General features: G+C 45.5%; 1 protein-coding gene across 4 annotated transcripts in view; it reads left to right on the top strand.

Annotated features, from left to right (window-relative positions):
* LOC115171829 (ena/VASP-like protein) overlaps positions 1-22,556 on the top strand; it is a 134,037-nt gene that overhangs the window by 107,661 nt on the left and 3,820 nt on the right. For all 4 annotated transcript variants that reach the window (XM_029729195.1, XM_029729105.1, XM_029729034.1 and 1 more), the window contains exons 5-7: positions 3,649-3,713; positions 4,006-4,295; positions 12,680-12,786. In XM_029729195.1, coding sequence (XP_029585055.1) covers positions 3,649-3,713; positions 4,006-4,295; positions 12,680-12,786 — 462 coding nt within the window. The remainder of the gene's footprint in view (positions 1-3,648; positions 3,714-4,005; positions 4,296-12,679; positions 12,787-22,556) is intronic.

The raw sequence follows: 22,556 nt of genomic DNA, 5'->3' as shown, positions 1-22,556 counted from the left end.
GCTGGGGAAGATGTTTCAGGAGAGATGGTGTGTTGGGGGGGCTGTCTGTATAGCTGGGGAAGATGTTTCAGGAGAGATGGTGTGTTGTGGGGCTGTCTGTATAGCTGGGGAAGATGTTTCAGGAGAGATGGTGTGTTGGGGGGGCTGTCTGTATAGCTGGGGAAGATGTTTCAGGAGAGATGGTGTGTTGGGGGGGCTGTCTGTATAGCTGGGGAAGATGTTTCAGGGGAAATGGTGTGTTGGGGGGGCTGTCTGTATAGCTGGGGAAGATGTTTCAGGAGATATGGTGTGTTGGGGGGGCTGTCTGTATAGCTGGGGAAGATGTTTCAGGAGAGATGGTGTGTTGGGGGGGCTGTCTGTATAGCTGGGGAAGATGTTTCAGGAGATATGGTGTGTTGGGGGGTTGTCTGTATAGCTGGGGAAGATGTTTCAGGAGAGATGGTGTGTTGAGGGGGCTGTCTGTATAGCTGGGGGAGATGTTTCAGGAGAGATGGTGTGTTGGGGGGCTGTCTGTATAGCTGGGGAAGATGTTTCAGGAGAGATGGTGTGTTGAGGGGGCTGTCTGTATAGCTGGGGGAGATGTTTCAGGAGAGATGGTGTGTTGGCGGGGCTGTCTGTATAGCTGGGGGAGATGTTTCAGGAGAGATGGTGTGTTGGGGGGCTGTCTGTATAGCTGGGGAAGATGTTTCAGGAGAGATGGTGTGTTGGGGGGCTGTCTGTATAGCTGGGGAAGATGTTTCAGGAGAGATGGTGTGTTGGGGGGGGCTGTCTGTATAGCTGGGGAAGATGTTTCAGGAGATATGGTGTGTTGGGGGCTGTCTGTATAGCTGGGGAAGATGTTTCAGGAGATATGGTGTGTTGGGGGGCTGTCTGTATAGCTGGGGAAGATGTTTCAGGAGAGATGGTGTGTTGGGGGGCTGTCTGTATAGCTGGGGAAGATGTTTTTTTGGAGAGATGGTGTGTTGGGGGGGGCTGTCTGTATAGCTGGGGAAGATGTTTCAGGAGATATGGTGTGTTGGGGCTGTCTGTATAGCTGGGGAAGATGTTTCAGGAGATATGGTGTGTTGGGGGGCTGTCTGTATAGCTGAGGAAGATGTTTCAGGAGAGATGGTGTGTTGGGGGGCTGTCTGTATAGCTGGGGAAGATGTTTCAGGAGATATGGTTTGTTGGGGGGGCTGTCTGTATAGCTGGGGAAGATGTTTCAGGAGAGATGGTGTGTTGAGGGGGCTGTCTGTATAGCTGGGGGAGATGTTTCAGGAGAGATGGTGTGTTGGGGGGCTGTCTGTATAGCTGGGGAAGATGTTTCAGGAGAGATGGTGTGTTGAGGGGGCTGTCTGTATAGCTGGGGGAGATGTTTCAGGAGAGATGGTGTGTTGGGGGGCTGTCTGTATAGCTGGGGGAGATGTTTCAGGAGAGATGGTGTGTTGGGGGCTGTCTGTATAGCTGGGGAAGATGTTTCAGGAGAGATGGTGTGTTGGGGGGCTGTCTGTATAGCTGGGGAAGATGTTTCAGGAGAGATGGTGTGTTGGGGGGCTGTCTGTATAGCTGGGGAAGATGTTTCAGGAGATATGGTGTGTTGGGGGCTGTCTGTATAGCTGGGGAAGATGTTTCAGGAGATATGGTGTGTTGGGGGGCTGTCTGTATAGCTGGGGAAGATGTTTCAGGAGAGATGGTGTGTTGGGGGGCTGTCTGTATAGCTGGGGAAGATGTTTCAGGAGAGATGGTGTGTTGGGGGGGCTGTCTGTATAGCTGGGGAAGATGTTTCAGGAGATATGGTGTGTTGGGGGGGCTGTCTGTATAGCTGGGGAAGATGTTTCAGGAGATATGGTGTGTTGGGGGCCTGTCTGTATAGCTGGGGAAGATGTTTCAGGAGAGATGGTGTGTTGGGGGGGCTGTCTGTATAGCTGGGGGAGATGTTTCAGGAGATATGGTGTGTTGGGGGGGCTGTCTGTATAGCTGGGGAAGATGTTTCAGGAGATATGGTGTGTTGGGGGGGCTGTCTGTATAGCTGGGGAAGATGTTTCAGGAGATATGGTGTGTTGGGGGGCTGTCTGTATAGCTGGGGAAGATGTTTCAGGAGAGATGGTGTGTTGGGGGGGCTGTCTGTATAGCTGGGGAAGATGTTTCAGGAGAGATGGTGTGTTGGGGGGGCTGTCTGTATAGCTGGGGAAGGTGTTTCAGGAGAGATGGTGTGTTGGGGGGCTGTCTGTATAGCTGGGGAAGATGTTTTGGATATACGGTTATAGAAGTGGGTATTGTTTTGGGTATTGTGATGTTGGTTTGTATCATATGGTAGATGGAAAGGTGAGTATGGTACATGTATGCAGTACAGGATATATTTTGGTGTTTTATTTTTAAGGGGGGGTGAGTTTTTAAATGAAATGAGAAAGTTTCATTAAAGAAAGACCAAAGTGAAAAAAAGTTGTCCCCCCCCAGAGCTCTGACGTATTCCTCTCACATCAGAGGGGAAGAGAAAGAAGGAAGAGAAAGAAGGAGAGAGTGTGGGGAGAGAAGCTCATAAAGCCTGTAGCATCGTGAACAGTAGGGAGAGTATCTCCCTCGTCATGGAAGTTAACATGAAGCACTACTTGTCCATGTATAAGCAGACATACATTCAGGCTACTTATAGAACTGGAGAGTTGTATGGCAGGAGGATTGGAGGGCTGGAGAGTTGTATGGCAGGAGGATTGGAGGGCTGGAGAGCTGTAGGGCTAGAGAGTTGTAGGGCTGGAGAGTTGTATGGCAGGGGGGCTGGAGGACTGGAGAGTTGTAGGGCTGGAGAGTTGTAGGGCTGGAGAGTTGTAGGGCTGGGGAGCTGGAGGGCTGGAGATTTGTAGGGCTGGAGATTTGTAGGGCTGGAGAGTTGTAGGGCTGGAGAGTTGTATGGCTGGAGAGTTGTAGGGCTGGAGAGTTGTAGGGCTGGAGAGTTGTATGGCTGGAGAGTTGTATGGCAGGAGGACTGGAGGGCTGGAGGGCTGGAGAGTTGTAGGGCTGGAGAGTTGTAGGGCTGGAGAGTTGTATGGCAGGGGGGCTGGAGGACTGGAGGGCTGGAGAGTTGTAGGGCTGGAGAGTTGTAGGGCTGGAGAGTTGTATGGCAGGGGGGCTGGAGGACTGGAGGGCTGGAGAGTTGTATGGCTGGGGGGCTGGAGGACTGGAGAGTTGTAGGTCTGGAGAGTTGTATGGCTGGAGAGTTGTATGGCAGGGGGGCTGGAGGACTGGAGTGCTGGAGAGCTGGAGAGTTGTATGGCAGGAGGACTGGAGTGCTGGAGAGCTGGAGAGTTGTAGGGCTGGGGAGTTGTATGGCAGGGGGGCTGGAGGACTGGAGGGCTGGAGAGTTGTAGAGCTGGGGAGTTGTAGGGCTGGAGAGTTGTAGGGCAAGGGGGCTGCTGGACTGGAGGGCTGGAGAGTTGTAGTGCTGGGGGGCTGCTGGACTGGAGGGCTGGAGGGTTGTAGGGCTGGGGGACTGTGGTATATACTTATACAATTGAAATACTGTTGTCTATGTGACTCACTGACTGTGTGTCAAATGTCCCTGCTTTATTGGGCAATAAGTCTCTTTGGCTTTCTGTGTGCCTGTCTGACTCTGTGCTATGACAGTCATATAATGGAGGTGGGCTGACTGGCTGACTGTGTGTCTTGTCTCTCCAGACAGGTTATGGAGCAGCAGCAGAAGCAGGCACACATGGAGAGGGAACGACGATCCTCGAACCCAGGTGAGGAAACACTGAACTCAACTCACTGAACAATTACATTATTTTTTTGTAACCTTTACATTTTTTAAGTACATTTTAAAAAAAATGTAAGATCGTCTTTACATTTTGGCATTATCAAGTGTCTCTAGTGCCTGATTTAAACGCATATTCACTTTCAAATCAGACACTGCTGCACTTCCACCTAAGACTTACCCCACATCAATGTGTTACCAGTGGTTCATGTTAAATGTCATGTGACACTATAAAGAAAGTCTTCTGACCTCTTTCACTCTCCCTCTCTGAATTTCACCAGGTTCTCCTTTCCAAGGCCATCCTGGTGTGCTTTCTGTAGCCCCCCCAGCTCCTATGCCTCCCCCCATGTCCATGGGTTGTGGCCCCCCCTCTTTAGGTGGAGGCCCCCCCTCCCTGGGTGCCCCTATGCCTCCTCCCCCTCCTGGCCCACCTCCCCCCTCGGCAGGTGCTCCCCCGCCGCCCCTGCCTCCACCACTGCCCATGGTTGGAGGTGGACAGGGTGAAGAGGCTCCCGCCCCGACGGGACTCGCCGCCATGATCGCTGGAGCCAAACTGCGCCGTGTCAATAGAGTAAGATGCCAATCAAACCAATCACAATTTAACATAACATATAACATAACTATGCTGTGATCTACATTATAGACACAGACAATCTATTGAGACCACCATAGACATTGGAATGTAAGAGTGTCCTATGTGGGTTTGTAAAGACGTAATGAGCTTTATAGTAGTGACAATATGGCAAAGGAAAACAAACTGCGTGTGTATCGCAATAGTCTAAAACAGTGGTCACCAACCGGTCCATCTTCAAGGCATTCCTAGTCAATCACCAAAAATTTCTGTAGAAAAGCCTGCGATAAAGGCTGCGATAAAGACTTGCACTCTTTTTTTAAATTCTGTTACGCTGTTGGTGGTAGATGGACTGCGCACAGGGTAACCTTTTCATTTGTCTGGAAAGACAAACTACGCCTGTCCGGCCGACCGGGAGATCTGTGGCTAAATTGAGTGTGCCTACTGCGCTGGCCAATCAGGTAGCTCAAATCACCCGTGCCTACAGCTTCCAGCAAAGTTTGATACTAGTTTACATGAGATTCGAGAACTTTTTAAAACCATGACCAGAGAGAAACTGTCAAAGAATACAGCAAAGAGCTGCTGTTTTTATGAGTGACTTCATGTTTTTATTCAGCACTGTCAACTAGAGGTCGACCGATTAATCGGAATGGCCGATTAATTAGGGCCGATTTCAAGTTTTCATAACAATCGGTAATCGGTTTTTTTTGCCACCGATTTGCCGATTATTATTTTTTTATATATATATATATATATATATATATATTATTTTTTTATTTTAACTAGGCAAGTCAGTTAAGAACACTCTTATTTTAAATGATGGCCTAGGAACGGTGGGTTAACTGCCTTGTTCAGGGGCAGAACGACAGATTTTTACCTTGTCAGCTTGGGGATTCAATCTTGCAACCTTACGGTTAACTAGTCCAACACTCTAACCACCTGCTTTACATTGCACTCCACGAGGAGCCTGCCTGTTACGCGAATGCAGTAAGAAGCCAAGGTTAGTTGCTAGCTAGCATTAAACTTATCTTATAAAAAACAATCAATCAATCAATCATAATCACTAGTTAACTACACATGGTTGATGATATTATTAGTTTATCTAGCCTGTCCTGCGTTGCATATAATCAATGCAGTGCCCATTCGCGAAAAAGGACTGTCGTTGCTCCAACGTGTACCTAAACCATAAACATCAATGTCTTTATTAAAATCAATACACAAGTATATATTTTTAAACCTGCATATTTAGTTAATATTGCCTGCTAACATGAATTTATTTTAACTAGGGAAAATGTGTCACCTCTGCAACAGAGTCAGGGTATATGCAGCAGTTTGGGCCGCCTGGCTCGTTGCGAACTGTGTGAAGACTATTTCTTCCTAACAAAGACAGCCAACTTCGCCAAACGGGGGATTATTTAACAAAAGCGCATTTGCGAAAAAAGCACAATCGTTGCACGACTGTACCTAACCATAAACATCAATGCCTTTCTTAAAATCAAAACACGGAAGTATATATTTTTAAACCTGCATATTTAGCTAAAAGAAATCCGGGTGCAGTTAGCTGGGTGCGCGCTAATAGCGTTTCAAACGTCACTCGCTCTGAGACTTGGAGTAGTTGTTCCCCTTGCTCTGCATGGGTAACGCTGCTTCGAGGGTGGCTGTTGTCGATGTGTTCCTGGTTCGAGCCCAGGTAGGAGCGAGGAGAGGGACGGAAGCTATACTGTTACACTGGCAATACTAAAGTGCCTATAAGAACATTCAATAGTCAAAGGTATATGAAATACAAATCGTATAGAGAGAAATAGTCCTATAATTCCTATAAAAACTACAATCTAAAACTTCTTACCTGGGAATATTGAAGACTCATGTTAAAAGGAACCACCAGCTTTCATATGTTCCCATGTTCTGAGCAAGGCACTTAAACGTTAGCTTTCTTACATGGCACATATTGCACTTTTACTTTCTTCTCCAACACTTTGTTTTTGCATTATTTAAACCAAATTGAACATGTTTCATTATTTATTTGAGGCTAAATTGATAGTATTTATGTATTATATTAAGTTAAAATAAGTGTTCATTCAGTATTGTTGTAATTGTCATTATTACAAATAAAGGGAAAAATCGTCCGAGTAATCGGTAGCGGGGTTTTTGGGGCCTCCAATAATCGGTATTGGTATCGGCGTTGAAAAATCATAATCGGTCGACCTCTACTGTCAACACTGTTTTGATTCAACACTATTACAAAACATAAAACACACTTCTCCATACTACCCAGGAGCGCAACTTTGGTTTTAGAATTCGGGGGGACATAACCTGGCAGGGGGTTTTGGGGTCCTCCCTCAGATTTCTTTGGGGCATTTCTACACAGTCTAATATGACCCATTTGGGGTCATTTTGAGGTTACTTTTATTGTAAATAAAGAACAGAATGTTTCTAAACACTTCTACATTAATGTGGATGCTACCATGATTATGGCTAATCCTGAATGAATCGTGAATAATGATGAGTGAGAAAGGTATAGACGAACAAATATCATACCCCCCCAAAAATGCTAACCTCCCCGTTATTGTAATGTAATCATTGTTATCATTATTCACGATTCATTCAGGATTATCCGGAATCATAATGTACACTATGTGGCCAAAGGTATGTGGACACTCCTTCAAGTTAATGGATTTGGCTATTTCAGCCACACCATTGCAGACAGGTGTATAAAATCGAGCACAAAGCCATGCAATCCCCATAGACAAACATTGGCAGTAGAATGGCCCGTACTGAAGAGCTCAGTGACTTTCAACGCAGCACCGTCATAGGATGTCACCTTTCCAACAAGTCAGTTCGTCAAATTTCTGTCCTGCTAGAGCTGCCCTAATCAACTGCAAGTGCTGTTATTCTGAAATGGAAACGTCTAGGAGCAACAACCTCACCCGTGAAGTGGTAGGCCACACAAGCTCACAGAATGGTACCGCCAGGTGCTGAAGCACGTTGCACATAAAAATAGTTTGTCCTCGGTTGCAACACTCACTACCGACTGAGTTCCAAACTGCCTCTGGAAGCAAGGTCAGCACAATAACGGTTTGTTGTGAGCTTCATGAGTGGGTTTCCATGGCCGAGCAGCCGCACACAAGCCTAAGATCACCATGCGCATTGCCAAGCGTCGGCTGGAGTGGTGTAAAGCTTGCCGTCATTGGACTCTGGAGCAGTGGAAACGCGTTCTCTGGATTGATGAATCATGCTTCACCATCTGGCAGTCCAACGGACGAATCTGGGTTTGCTGGATGCCAGGAGAACGCTACCTGCCCGAATGCATAGTACCAACTGTAAAGTTTGGTAGAGGAGGAATAATGGTCTGGGGCTGTTTTTCATGGTTCAGGCTAGGCCCCTTAGTTCCAGTGAAGGGAATCTTAACGCTTCAGCATACAATGACATTCCGTGCTTCCTACTTTGTGGCAACAGTTTGGGGAAGGCCCTTTTCAGCATGACAATGCCCCCGTGCACAAAGCGAGGTCCATACAGAAATTATTTGTTGAGATCGGTGTGGAAGAACTTGACTGGTTTGCACAGAGCCCTGACCTCAACCCCATCGAACACTTTTGGGATGAATTGGAACGCTGACTGCGACCAAAATTTCGAAACAGTTCACCTGATATGGATGAAAATACCCTCAAATTAATGTTCACAGTCTACTCTTTAACTTCATAGTCATTGTTTGATTTAAAATCCAAACGTTTGGAATATTAGAGCCAAATGAAGAAAGAATGCTTCATGGTCCCAATAATGACAGAGGACACTGTAATTCATATCATAGGCCTAATAGTACTGTGGAGCTTTTTTAATATTGGTTTCAGGTGTGTTAGGCCAAGGCCAGAGTGAGAACAGTACGGCAGACCCCCAGTGCCAGGACTGTGCAGCCCAGCAGCTAGGGATTGCCTAAATAGGTATCTCCCCTGACGTGTTTTCATTACAGACTCCTTTTGTCGTACAGCATTCCATATAAGGCATCCAGACCTTATGAAAGTTGCACAGTATACACTTAATTATTTAATAAATCAAATCTAGTGATACATAACTTGACATTTCTGCCATCATTGTGACATTGTGGGAGGATAACCAACCTTCCAGTTAATGCAATGTATTTCTTAGCTGCTATAAATGCTAGGTTACACCGTTTCTTCTGATAAGTCTCCAGTATCAATGTTTCCAAGCAAACAAAAACAGGGAGAAGGGAGAACCTGTAGACATGCTGAGATAAAAGAACATACACTTTGCCAGAATTCATCCAGCCTCCACAAGAGAATAACATAATATGCAAATATGTCCCCCTTTGTGTTTTACACATCTAGTAGAGTAATTACAGTGTATGATATTCAGTTTTACTGGCATATTGTACGTTCTATGGATGCTCTTAAACTGCAGTAATTTATGTCTGAGATGACAGGGCATTTTAACATATCAATAGTGTCTCCCAGGTCTTCCTCATATTTTTGTTTGGCATGTTTTGTGTCATTGGGAAAAGCCTGTATCAACAGTTTGGATTGGAAATCAACTTTAGAGGTTTGAATGACTGTCTTAAAATAGTTTCAATCTTTGAAGCCTCTGGCTTGTCCAGTGTTTGCTGCTTAGAGAGAATACATCGATGTATCTGCAAAAGTTCACCTCAGAGCTTTCACAGACTGGTCTTCCCTGGCTGCCTGACCCTGCTGAGACCCCTGTCACAATCTGCTATAAAGCATGACAAAGAATGACCTTGGTGTACATTTATACATTGATTCTATTCTTGGATAATATAATGATTCAATAATAGAAATGACCATCAACTCAAGATGGAACTTTGTATCCATTCACTGGTTGTTTAATATAATAAAAAATTCACCTGAGCTCCGTAGACTGGTCTTCCCTGGCTGTCTGACCCTGCTGGAACACCTGTCACCATCTGATTCTGCTAAGACATGATGAGCATAGTGTTGTGTACTGACTGTGCACCAGGACAGTGAAGCCTGTAGAGCTGTTTATATTGTGTCAGTGTGAGCAAAGTAGGGAATTAGCTAGGGAAACTGACAGATCAAAAATGTTACATTGCTATACTGATTCACATTGTGCTGTCAAAAGACGTCAGAATATCGGTCCTCAATAGTTTGGCCACTGGTTTCATTGTTTGATTCAGGTCTAGTGTGATTGAGGCAAAAATGATAGCTAAAGTCAGTAAGCCAGCTAACGTTAACCAACTTTTAGCTAGCTCTAATGGTACAGTGCATTGAGAAAGTATTTAGACCCCTTGACCTTTTCCACATTTTGTTACGATACAGCCTTATTCTAAAAATGATTACATCGTTTTTTTCCCTCTTCAATTTACGCACAATACCCAATAATGACAAAGGTTTTTAGAATTTTTAGCAAATGTATTAAAAATAATAAACGGAAATATCACATTTACATAAGTATTCAGACCCTTTACTCAGTACTTTGTTGAAGCACCTTTGGCAGCGATTACGGTCTTCTTGGGTATGACACTACAAGCCTGGCACACCTGTTTTTGGGAAGTTTCTCCCATTCTCCTCTGCAGATCTTCTCAAGCTCTGTCAGGTTTGATGGGGAGGGTCGCTGCACAGCTATTTTCAGGTCTTTCCAGAGATGTTCGATTGGGTTCAAGTTCAAGTCTCCCAGTCCCTGCTGCTGAAAAAATTCCCACAGCATGATGCTGCAACCACCATGCTTCACTGTAGGGATGGTATTGGCCAGGGGATGAGCGATGCCAGGTTTCCTCCAGACGTGATGCTTGACATTGGCCAAAGAGTTCAATCTTGGTTTCTCATGGTCTGAGAGTCCTTTAGGTTCCTTTGGCAAACTCAAAGCGGGCTGTCAAATCAAATCAAATGAAATTGTATTTGTCACATGCGCCGAATACAACAGGTGTATACTTTACCGTGAAATGTTTACTCACAAGCCCTTAACCAACAATGCAGTTCAAGAAATAGAGTTAAGAAAATATTTACTAAATAAACTAGTGAAAAAAATCAAAAAGTAACACAAGAAAATTCCATAACAATAATGAGGCTATATACAGGGGGTACCGGTACCGAGTCAATGTGCGGGGGTACAGGTTAGTCGAGGTAATTTGTAAAGTGACTATGCATAGATAATAAACAGTGAGTAGCAGCTGTGTAAAAACAAATGGGGGGGGGGTCAATGTAAATAGTCTAGGTGGCCATTTGATTAATCGTTCAGCAGTATTATGGCTTGGAGGTAGAAGCTGTTAAGGAGCCCTTTTGTCCTAGACTTGGCGCGCCGCACGGCTCTCTGCCGTGCAATAGCAGAGAGAACAGTCTATGACTTGGGTGACTGGAGAATTTTTTGGGACTTCCTCTGACACCGCCTAGTATATAGGTCCTGGATGTCAGGAAGCTTGGCCCCAGTGATGTACTGGGCCATAAGCACTAGCCTCTGTAGCAACTTATGGTCAGATGCTGAGCAGTTGCCATACCAGGTGGTGATGCAACCGGGTAGAAGCTGTTAAGGAGCCTTTTGGTTCTAGATTTGGCACTCCGGTACCGCTTGACGTGCGGTAGCAGAGAGAACAGTCTATGACTTGGGTGACTGGAGTCTTTGACAATGTTTTGGGACTTCCACTGACACTGCCTAGTATATAGGTCCTGGATGGCAGGAAGGTTGGCCCCAGTGATGTACTGGGCCATAAGCACTACCCTCTGTAGCACCTTACGGTCAGATGCCAAGCAGTTGCCATACTAGGCGTTGATGCAACCGGTCAGGATGCTCTCGATGGTGCAGCTGTAGAACTTTTTGAAGATTAGGGATCCCATGTTCTTATGCTCTGTGGTGTCCGCAGGGTCCTATATCCAGCCATCTGATACCGCCAAACAGCCTACCCAACTTCTCTGAGGCGTCCGCATGGTCCTAAAGCACACTGAAACCCCTGGGGGGGGGGTGCAAAAATGCTATTTCAGAATGTGTGTGTGGTGGGGGGGTCATGTCCCCCTCATTCCCAGTGAAAGTTGCGCCCCTGATACTACCACTCCCGCTGTAGCTGCAATGAATTATTAGCCAAGTGTATCGATAGCCCTGCGTTGTTATTATTATTAGCAACTTCGTCGTGTCTATTTTAATATGGAGGAATATTTCACTTTCTCTGGTCATAGGAACAACATGATGCGGATGCGGTGCGACTCGAGTTTCGTCATGAGGTGGAACACAGTGTCCCCTCTCAGAGACTGACCAGAGACTGAGACTAATGACGTGTTCAAAACAACTGGGAACTCGTAAATAGGACATCTCCGACTTCAGTTCATTCAAGAAAACTGGGGACTCAGGAAAAAAATAAAGAGATCCGATTGGGAAAAATCGTTTTGAACGATCATCCAGATGGCGTCATGATTTTTTTTTTTTTTTTTTTCTCTCGAGTTCCCAGTTGTCTTGTAAGCACCATGACCATCAGATGCAGACATCATCAGTCCAGTAAAATAAAAAAGCTAATTATTTGCTAATGAATTCAATTTATACTCAGCTGTGCCTCACATGTGCTACACCAACTGATCTATTTTGTTATCAAAGCTAGAGTTTGGAAATATAATATGGTCTGAGAAGAACAATATTCTATATAGTTATCGCAAATGCTTGATTGCAGATGTTGCTGCTAAGGGTGGCACAACCAGTTATTAGGTTTAGGGGGATATTACTTTTTCACATAGGGCCATGAAGGTTCAGATAGCTTTTTTCCCTTAATAAATAAAATCATCACTTAAAAACTGCATTTTGTGTTTACTTGGGTTATCTTTGTGTAATATTAAAATTTGTTTGATGATCTGAAACATTTAAGTGTGACAAATGTGCAAGAAAATAAGAAATCAGGAAGGGGGCAAATACTTTTTCACAGCACTGTAAATAGCCAATATGCTGTGATAATATATTTGGCCTACTGCAGAAGCCTCAATCCTACAGAACTGTATTTTTATTAGGTTAATGTTAAGTCGTGAGCGGTAAATCTCAGCTTGCTTTTTGACTGTGACAGTGATCTTGACTCAGAAAAGGTTGGTGACCACTGGTCTAAAGGCTCCTTATCTCCTCGTCTTCTTTCCTTCATCTGCACTGATCTCAACATAGGATAGGTGAAAGCACAATGTTCACCAAGCCCAGCTCTTTCCTATCAGTGGAGATGAAATAGGTTAAGGAAGCCCTTTTAGACCATTAACTGGTGCTCCAGAGGGGTTGGGTTAAATGTGGAAGACACATTTCAGTTGAATGCATTCAGTTGTACAACTGACTAGGTATCCCCCTTTCCCTTTCCTTTCCCCCTTACAACTAGGTTACATAACACTCTCTGTCCTATCCTCGCCTAAGATACTGTGTGTGTCTCTCTCTTCTCTCTCCAGCCTGAGGACTCTAACTCTTCAGGATCGGGGACCAAAAACGAAGCCAACCGGACAAGTGGCGGCAGCGGAGGACTGATGGAGGAGATGAACGCTCTGCTGGCGCGGAGGTCAGAGCATAGAGTTAGAAACACAAGAGTAGGCATTCCTATTCAGAGCATAGAGTTAGAAACACTAGAGCAGGCATTCCTATTCAGAGCATAGAGTTAGAAACACAAGAGTAGGCATTCCTATTCAGAGCATAGAGTTAGAAACACAAGAGTAGGCATTCCTATTCAGAGCATAGAGTTAGAAACACTAGAGCAGGCATTCCTATTCAGAGCATAGAGTTAGAAACACTAGAGTAGGCATTCCTATTCAGAGCATAGAGTTGGGTCCCGAACCCAACTGCAGTCCTGCAATGTTATTTTAGGCGTATGTGACGCAGCTCACTTGGTAGCCATGGTCGCAGCGATTTTAGGCCCTATAGGGAATATCAAAATGTGGAAAAATAACCTAAGAAATATATTAAATTAACAGAGATTCTCACATAGTCCATTAAATTAGGCTATCGGTATTACTGGGCTATATCAGCCAATAGGCTAGACATAGTTTGAAGAGAGCAGAGTTGGAGACTTGCACTTTACAATTAGCTACGTTTTATACCCTACCTTTTAGGAGTGGGACAATTTTCAGACTGACAAATATGAATGATCAATATTTATTTCAAGGCAATATAGTACACTATAGCCTAATCATATTTATGAAGTAAATTTCTTTGGAAAGATAACTTCCCCGTGCTTCTCCGCCCGTGCACTGGCTATATTTATAGCCTACTCAAATCAAATCAAATGTTATTTGTCACATGCGCCGAATACAACAGGTGCTCACCTTACAATAAAATGCTTACTTACAAGCCAACAATGCAGTATTTACTGAATAAACTAAAGTAAAACAATTAAAGTAACACAATAAAATAACTATAATGAGGCTATATACAGGGGGTACTGGTACTGAGTCAATGTGCGGGGGTACAGGTTAGTTGAGGTAATTTGTACATGTACTTTAGGTAGGAGTAAAGTGACTATATGCATAGATAATAAACAGTGAGTAGCAGCAGTGTAAAAACAAATGGGGGGGTCAATGTAAATAGTCCGGGTGGCCATTTGATTAATTGTTCAACAGGGTTATGGCTTGGGGGTAGAAGCTGTTAAGGAGCCTTTTGGACCTAGACTTGGCGCTCTGGTACCTCTTGCAGTGCGATAGCAGAGAGAACAGTCTGTGACTTGGGTGACTGGAGTCTTTGACAATTCTTTGGACCTTCCTCTGTCACCGCCTAGTATATAGGTCCTGGATGGCAGGAAGCTTGGCCCCAGTGATGAACTGGGCCGTACACACTACCCTCTGTAGCGCCTTACAGTCAGAAGCCGAGCAGTTGCCATACCAGGCGATGATGCAACCTGTGAGGATGGTGTAGCAGTTGAACTTTTTGAAGATCTGGGGACCCATGCCAAATCTTTTCAGTCCCCTGAGGGGAAATATGTTGTTGTGCCCTCTTCACGAATGTGTTGGTGTGTTTGGACCATGATAGTTTGTTGATGACGTGGACACCAAGGAACTTGAAACTCTCGACCCGCTCCACTACATCCCTGTCAATTTTAATGAGGGCCTGTTCCCCCTCCTTTTCCTGTAGTCCATGATCAGCTCCTTTGTCTTGCTCACATTGTTGTCCTGGCACCACACTGCCAGGTCTCAGACCTCCTCCCTATAGGCCAGGCCTGGGCAATTCCAGTCCTCTGTGGCCTGATTGGTGTCACACTTTTCCCCCATCCCTAGAAAACACATGTCATGGCTTTAGAAGCTTCTGATAGGCTAATTGACATCATTTGAGTCAATTGGAGGTGTACCTGTGGATGTATTTCAAGGCCTACCTTCAAACTAACTGCCTCTTTGCTTGACATCATGGGAAAATCAAAAGAAATCAGCCAAAACAATTTCCAAACGCCAGAACAACCTTCTGAAGATGCTGGAGGAAACAGGTACAAAAGTATCTATATTCACAGTAAAACGAGTCCTATATCGACATAACCTGAAATGCCGCTCAGCAAGGAAGAAGCCACTGCTCCAAAACCGCCAAAAAAAGCCAGACTACGGTTTGCAACTGCACATGGGGACAAAGATCGTACTTTTTGGAGAAATGTCCTCTGGTATGATGAAACAGAACTGTTTGGCCATAATGACCATCGTTATGTTTGGAGGAAAAAGGGGGAGGCTTGCAAGCCTTAACTTCTATGGGCTAGGTGGGACGCCAGCATCCCACCTACGGGACAAAGCCAGTGAAATATCAGGGTGGAAAATTCAAAAACAACAAAATGTCATAATTCAACTTTCTCAAACATACGACTATTTTACACCATTTTAAAGATACACTTCTCGTTAATCTAACCACATTGTCCGATTTCAAAAAGGCTTTACAGCTAAAGCAAAACAGATTATGTTTGGAGAGTACATAGACAAAAATAATCACACAGCCATTTTCCAAGCAAGAACATGTGTCAATAAAACTCAAAACACAGCGAAATGAAGCACTAACCTTTGACGATCTTCATCAGATGACACTCCTAGGACATTATGTTACACAATACATGTATGTTTTGTTCGATAAAGTTCATATTTATATCCAAAAACAGCATTTTACATTGGCGCGTAATATTCAGAAAATGTATTCCCACCAAAACGTACGGTGAATGTGCACATCAATTTACAAAAATACTCATCATAAATGTTGACAAAATACATAACAATTATTTTAAGAATTATAGATAGACTACTCCTTTATGCAACCGCTGTGTCAGATTTTAAAATAGCTTTACGGAGAAAGCACATTTTTCAATATTCTGAGTACATAGCTCAGCCATCACGGCGAGCTATTCAGACACCCGCCAAATTCGGGGCAACCTAAACTCAGAATTAGTATTAGAAATATTGTATTACCTTTGCGGATCTTCGCCAGAATGCACTCCCAGGACTGCTACTTTGTAAGGGCTGACATGAGAGAGAGTGGACCAAAACGCAGCGGAGTTAGTGTTCATCATATTTAATTAAGCAAGAACACTATACAAAAACAAAACAAGGAAACCGACAGCCAAACAGTCCTGTCAGGTGAAACACAATGACAGAAACAATTAACCACAAAACTCCAACGGAAAAAGATGCACTTATGTGTGACTCCCAATCAACAACAACGAACTTCAGCTGTGCCTGATTGGGAGCCACACACGGCCCAAAACAAAGAAATACAAAAACATAGAAAAATAACATAGAATGCCCACCCAATGTAACCAAAATAAAGAACAAAAAAACCCTCTCTATGGCCAGGGCGTTACAGTACCCCCCCTCCAAGGTACGGACTCCGGCCGCAAAACCTGACACTGAAGGGTCTGGAGGGTCTGGGTGGGCCTTCCTACGGCGGCGGCTCAGGTGCGGGACGTGGCCTCTGCCCCACCCTTGGCGTCGCCCTCTTAGGTGGCGCACCTGGCCGCACCGAAGGTCTGGTGGGCGACCCTGACTTCGCCCGGCTGGCGGGCGACCCTTGTTGCGCCCGGCTGGCGGACGACCCTGGCTGCGCCCGGCTGGCGGGCGGCGATGGCTGCGCCCGGCTAGCGGGTGTCCCTTGCTGCGCCCGGCTGGCGGGCGGTGATGGCTGCGCCCGGCTGGCGGGCGATCCTTGCTGCGCCTGACTGGCGGATGACCCTGGCTGCGCCCGGCTGGCGGGCGGCGATGGCAGATCCGGACAGGCGGGCCACTCTGGCAGATCCGGCACGGCGGGCCACTCTGGCAGATCCGGCACGGCGGGCCACTCTGGCAGATCCGGCACGGCGGGCCACTCTGGCAGATCCGGACCGGCGGGCCACTCTGGCAGCTCCGAACAGGCGGGCCTCTCTGGCAGCTCCGAACAGGCGGGCCGCTCTGGCAGCTCCGGACAGGCGGGCCGCTCTGGCAGCTCCGAACAGGCGGGCCTCTCTGGCAGCTCCGGACAGGCGGGCCGCTCTGGCAGCTCCGGACAGGCGGGCCGCTCTGGCAGCTCCGGACAGGCGGGCGCTCTGGCAGCTCCGGACAGGCGGGCCGCTCTGGCAGCTCCTGACTGGCGGGCGGCTCTGGCAGCTCCTGACTGGCGGGCGGCTCTGGCAGCTCCTGACTGGCGGGCGGCTCTGGCAGCTCCTGACTGGCGGGCGGCTCTGGCAGCTCCTGACTGGCTGGCGGCTCTGGCAGCTCCTGACTGGCGAGCGGCTCTGGCAGCTCCTGACTGGCGGGCGGCTCTGGCAGCTCCTTTCTGGCGGGCGGCTCTGGCAGCTCCTGACTGGCGGGCGGCTCTGGCAGCTCCTGACTGGCGGGCAGCTCTGGCAGCTCCTGACTGGCGGGCGGCTCTGGCAGCTCCTGACTGGCGGGCGGCTCTGGACTGGCGAGACCCACTGGAGGCCTAGTCCTGGGAGGTGGCACAGGACGGACCAGGATGGGGAGACCCACTGGAGGCCTGGTCCGTGGAGCAGGCACAGGACAGACCAGGATGGGGAGACCCACTGGAGGCCTGGTCCGAGGAGGAGGCACAGGCTTAACCAGGATGGGGAGACCCACTGGAGGCCTGGTCCGTGGAGCAGGCACAGGACAGACCGGGATGGGGAGACCCACTGGAGGCCTGGTCCGAGGAGGAGGTATAGGCTTAACCAGGATGGGGAGACCCACTGGAGGCCTGGTCCGTGGAGCAGGCACAGGACAGACCAGGATGGGGAGACCCACTGGTGGCCTGGTCCTAGGAGGAGGCTTCTGGGCGTAGGCACAGGACGTGCAGGGCTGGGAAGACATGCAGGAGGCCTGTTTCTGGGCGTAGGCACAGGACGTGCAGGGCTGGGAAGACATGCAGGAGGCCTGTTTCTGGGCGCAGGCACAGTCTTCAACAGATGGCCAGCACGCACCTCAGGACGAGTATGGAGAACTGACTCAAGTGACATCAATTCACTGACACGCTCCGTAGGGCAAATGCCGTGCCTTATGCACCAAACCAGCAGGTCTCTCATCTCTCTCTCCTCCAATCTCCCCATCAACTCCTTCACTGTCTCTGCTTTCCACCCTTCGCTCACCTCCAACGTCAACCCGACTGGCTCTGGTTCCGACCTCGGCACCGCCGACTGTCCCGTGTGCCCCCCCCCAAAAAAAATCTTGGGGCTGCCTCTCGTGCCTGTTGCGCTCTCTCTCCTCATACCATCGCCTCTCCGCTCTCGCCGCTTCGATCTCCCACTGCGGGAGGCGATACTCCCCAGCCTGAGTCCATGGTCCCTCTCCGTCCAGTATTTGCTCCCACGTCCATGAGTCCATCATGCTGCTCTCCTGGTGCTGCTCCTTCCTCCGCTGCTTGGTCCTTTTGTGGCGGGTAATTCTGTAAGGGCTGACGTGAGAGAGAGTGGACCAAAACGCAGCGGAGTTAGTGTTCATCATATTTAATTAACTTCTCTAGGGCCAGTGGGACGATTTCATCCCACCTACGTAACAGCCAGTGGAATCCCGTGGCGCGTTATTCAAATACCTTAGAAATGCTATTACTTCAATTTCTTAAACATATGACTATTTTACACCATTTTAAAGACAAGACTCTCGTTAATCTAACCACACTGTCCGATTTCAAAAAGGCTTTACAACTAAAGTAAAACATTAGATTATGTCAGCAGAGTACACAGCCAGAAATAATCAGACACCCATTTTTCAAGCTAGCATATAATGTCACATAAACCCAAACCACAGCTAAATGCAGCACTAACCTTTGATGATCTTCATCAGATGACAATCTTAGGACATTATGTTATACAATACATGCATGTTTTGTTCAATCAAGTTCATATTTATATCAAAAAACAGCTTTTTACATTAGCATGTGACGTTCAGAACTAGCATACCCCCGCAAACTTCCGGTGAATTTACTAAATTACTCACGATAAACGTTCACAAAAAACATAACAATTATTTTAAGAATTATAGATACAGAACTCCTCTATGCACTCGCTATGTCCAATTTTAAAATAGCTTTTCGGTGAAAGCACATTTTGCAATATTCTAAGTAGATAGCCCGGCATCACAGGGCTAGCTATTTAGACACCCACCAAGTTTAGCCCTCACCAAAGTCAGATTTACTATAAGAAAAATGTTATTACCTTTGCTGTTCTTCGTCAGAATGCACTCCCAGGACTTCTACTTCAATAACAAATGTTGGTTTGGTTCAAAATAATCCATAGTTATATCCAAATAGCGGCGTTTTGTTCGTGCGTTCAAGACACTATCCGAAAGGGTAAAGAAGGGTGACGCGCCCGATGCGTTTCGTGACAAAAAAAATCTAAATTTTCCATTACCATACTTCAAAGCATGTCAACCGCTGTTTAAAATCAATTTTTATGCCATTTTTCTCGTAAAAAAGCGATAATATTCCGACCGGGAATCTGTGTTTTAGTACAAAGAGAGAGAAAATAAAAATATGGGGTCGCCTCGTGCACGCGCCTCAGTCTCATTGTCCTCTGATAGACCACTTACCAAAGGCGCTAATGTTTTTCAGCCAGGGGCTGGAATTACATCATTCAGCTTTTTCCCGGGTTCTGAGAGCCTATGGGAGCCGTAGAAAGTGTCACGTTACAGCAAAGATCCTCAGTTTTCAATAAAGAGAGTCAAGAAGAACAAGAACTTGTCAGACAGGCCACTTCCTGTAAGGAATCTTCTCAGGTTTTTGCCTGCCATATGAGTTCTGTTATACTCACAGACACCATTCAAACAGTTTTAGAAACTTTAGGGTGTTTTCTATCCAAAGCCAATAATTATATGCATATTCTAGTTTCTGGGCAGTAGTAATAACCAGATTAAATTGGTTACGTTTTTTATCCGGCCGTGTAAATACTGCCCCCTAGCCCTAACAGGTTAAGCAAGAACACTATACAAAAACAAAACAAGGAAACCGACAGCCAAACAGTCCTGTCAGGTGAAACACAATGACGGAAACAATTACCCACAAAACCCCAACGGAAAAACATGCACTTATGTGTGACTCCCAACAACAACGAACTTCAGCTGTGCCTGATTGGGAGCCACACACGGCCTAAAACAAAGAAATACAAAAACATAGAAAAAGAACATAGAACGCCCACCCAATGTAACACCCAGGCCTAACCAAAATAAAGAACAAAAAAACCCTCTCTATGGCCAGGGCGTTACATACTTCCACAAGAAATTTTGTTTTTGTTCCAAATAATCCATATTTATGTCCAAATACCTCCGTTTTGTTCGTGCGTACAGGTCACTTATCCAAAGGCATAATGCGCGAGCGTAGAACGAGAGACAAAGTCAAAATGTTCCATTACCGTACTTAGAAGCATGTCAAACACTGTTTAAAATCAATCTTTATGGTATTTTTAACATAAAATTGCGATAATATTCCAACCGGACAATAGCATATTCATTCAAGAAGAAGAAGAAGGAGGGGCGCGCTCGCGGGACCGAACATATCCAATCCCTTTGTTGCTAGGCAGACCACTCAGTAACTGAGCTCCTATTATCTGCCCAGTAAGCCAATGGAAGCCTTGGGAAGTGCAACGTCACCCCACAGACACTGTAGCTTCGATAGAGAATCAAAAGAAGAAAGACAATTCTCTGACTTTTCACTTCCTGCTTGGATTTTTCTCAGGTTTTTGCCTGCCATATGAGTTCTGTTATATTCACAGACACCATTCAAACAGTTTTAGAAACTTCAGAGTGTTTTCTATCCAAATCCACTAATAATATGCATATTCTAGTTTCTGGGCCAGAGTAGTAACCTGTTTAATTTGGGTACGTTTTTTATCCGGCCGTGAAAATACTGCCCCCTAGCCCAGACAGGTTAATGTCCCGTTGGTAGGATAGTCTCGAACGGAGATCATCCAATTTATTTTCCAGTGATTGCACGTTGGCAAATAGAATGGATGGTAGAGGCAGGTTACCCACTCGCCAACAAATTCTCACAAGGCACCCTGATCTCCACCCCCTGTATTTTCGTATTTTCTTCACACGAATGACGGGATTTGGGCTTGGTCTCAGGGAAGCAATATATACTTTGCGTCGGACTCATTAAAGAAAAGGTATTTGTCCAGTTCGAGGTGAGAAATCGCTGTTCTGATATCCAGAAGCTCTTTTTGGTCATAAGAGACGGTAGCAGCAACATTATGGACAAAATAAATTACAAACGATGCGAAAAAAAACTAACAAAATAGCACAGTTAGGCGCATGTAAAACGGCAGCCATCCCCTCCGGTGCTAATATCAACTATTTAATTGAGATCAAACGCACACCTTATCTCGCATGTATGGCTGCTGACCTTGAAGCAGCAAGAATGATTAGAGTGGACACTTCTACTTCTTTTGAGCTATGTTTTGTTTATAGGATGTAGCCTATCTTTTATGAGGACAATTTGCAGGCACATACATACACATAATTGGGTAATCAATATTTATTGAAAATTAAAAGGCGCAATGATCGCTCACCATGGTAGCCTAGGCACACATTGCGCCTTTTCTTTTCCAATTATAACATTTTTGTATTGCACCTCGACTCACGTTGGTTGAGCACCCTCCACTTTTTTCCATTATCAATATTTATTTACAGACAGTGTAGTAAACTATAGTCTAATCGTTTTTTACATAATTTCCTTGGAAAGATAACTAGCACATGACGCTCCGTCCATGCATAGGCAGCCTACTCTATATAGCTCCACAGTGGAGGTGTCATAATACCCATAAAACCTAGCAGTCAAACAGGGAAATGGTTCCAATTGTTTTTCAACCATTAATTTTAGAAACACTTCAAATAAGGGCTTCGCATAGGCTTACCCTGGCGTGACGTTTTGATAACCATGTAAATCTCTCTCGGACAAGGTAACTTTTATCAATATATTCGGATCTATTTACTCTCAGATTCAAAAATGATAATTAGTATCCAAGTAGTCATCATGTAAGACTACAAATCCCTGCAAGCTCCTGCACTTGATCTCTCGCTGACAACTTTGCTAACAGGTATTGTGTAAATGTAAAACTTGCACAAGACTGTTCACAGAATTGTCAATTTAAAGAAATGTTGCCAATATATTCATTAGAGAGATTTACATGGTTATCAAAACATCATGCCAGGGTGAGCCTACACGAAACACAGCCCTTATTTTAAGTGTTTCAAAAATCCCCTGTAGGAAAAATGAATGGTGGAAAAACGATTGGAACCATTTCCTTGTTTGACTGCTTGGTTTTATGGGTATTATGACTCATACTGTGGTACTCTATTTTGAGATCACACATACACTACCAGTCCAAAGTTTTAGAACGCCTACTCATTCAAGGGTTTTTCTTTATTTTTACTATTTTCTACATTGTAGAATAATAGTGAAGACATCAAAACTATGAAATATCACATATGGAATCATGTAGTAACAAAACAAGTGTTAAACTAATCTAAATATGTTTTATATTTGAGATTCTTCGAAGTAGCCACCCTTTGCCTTGATGACAGCTTTGCACACTCCTGGCATTCTCTCAACCAGCTTCATGGAGTAGTCACCTGGAATGCATTTCAATTAACAGGTGTGCATTATCAAAAGTTAATTTGTGGAATTTCTTTCCGTCTTTATGCATTTGAGCTATCAGTTGTGTTGTGACAAGGTAGGGGGGTATACAGAAGACAGCCCTATATGGTAAAATACCAAGTCCATATTATGGCAAGAACAGCTCAAATAAGCACAGAGAAACGACAGTCCATCATTACTTTAAGACATGAAGGTCAGGCAATACAGAAAACTTTGAAAGTTTCTTCAAGTGCAGTCGCAAAAAACATCAAGCGCTATGATGAA

This window comes from Salmo trutta, chromosome 1 (genome assembly GCF_901001165.1).
Source record: "Salmo trutta chromosome 1, fSalTru1.1, whole genome shotgun sequence".
In the NCBI taxonomy this organism is placed as follows: Eukaryota; Metazoa; Chordata; class Actinopteri; order Salmoniformes; family Salmonidae; genus Salmo; species Salmo trutta.
The sequence above is the reverse complement of the archived record's forward strand: the minus strand, read 5'-3'. Positions and strand labels throughout refer to the sequence as shown.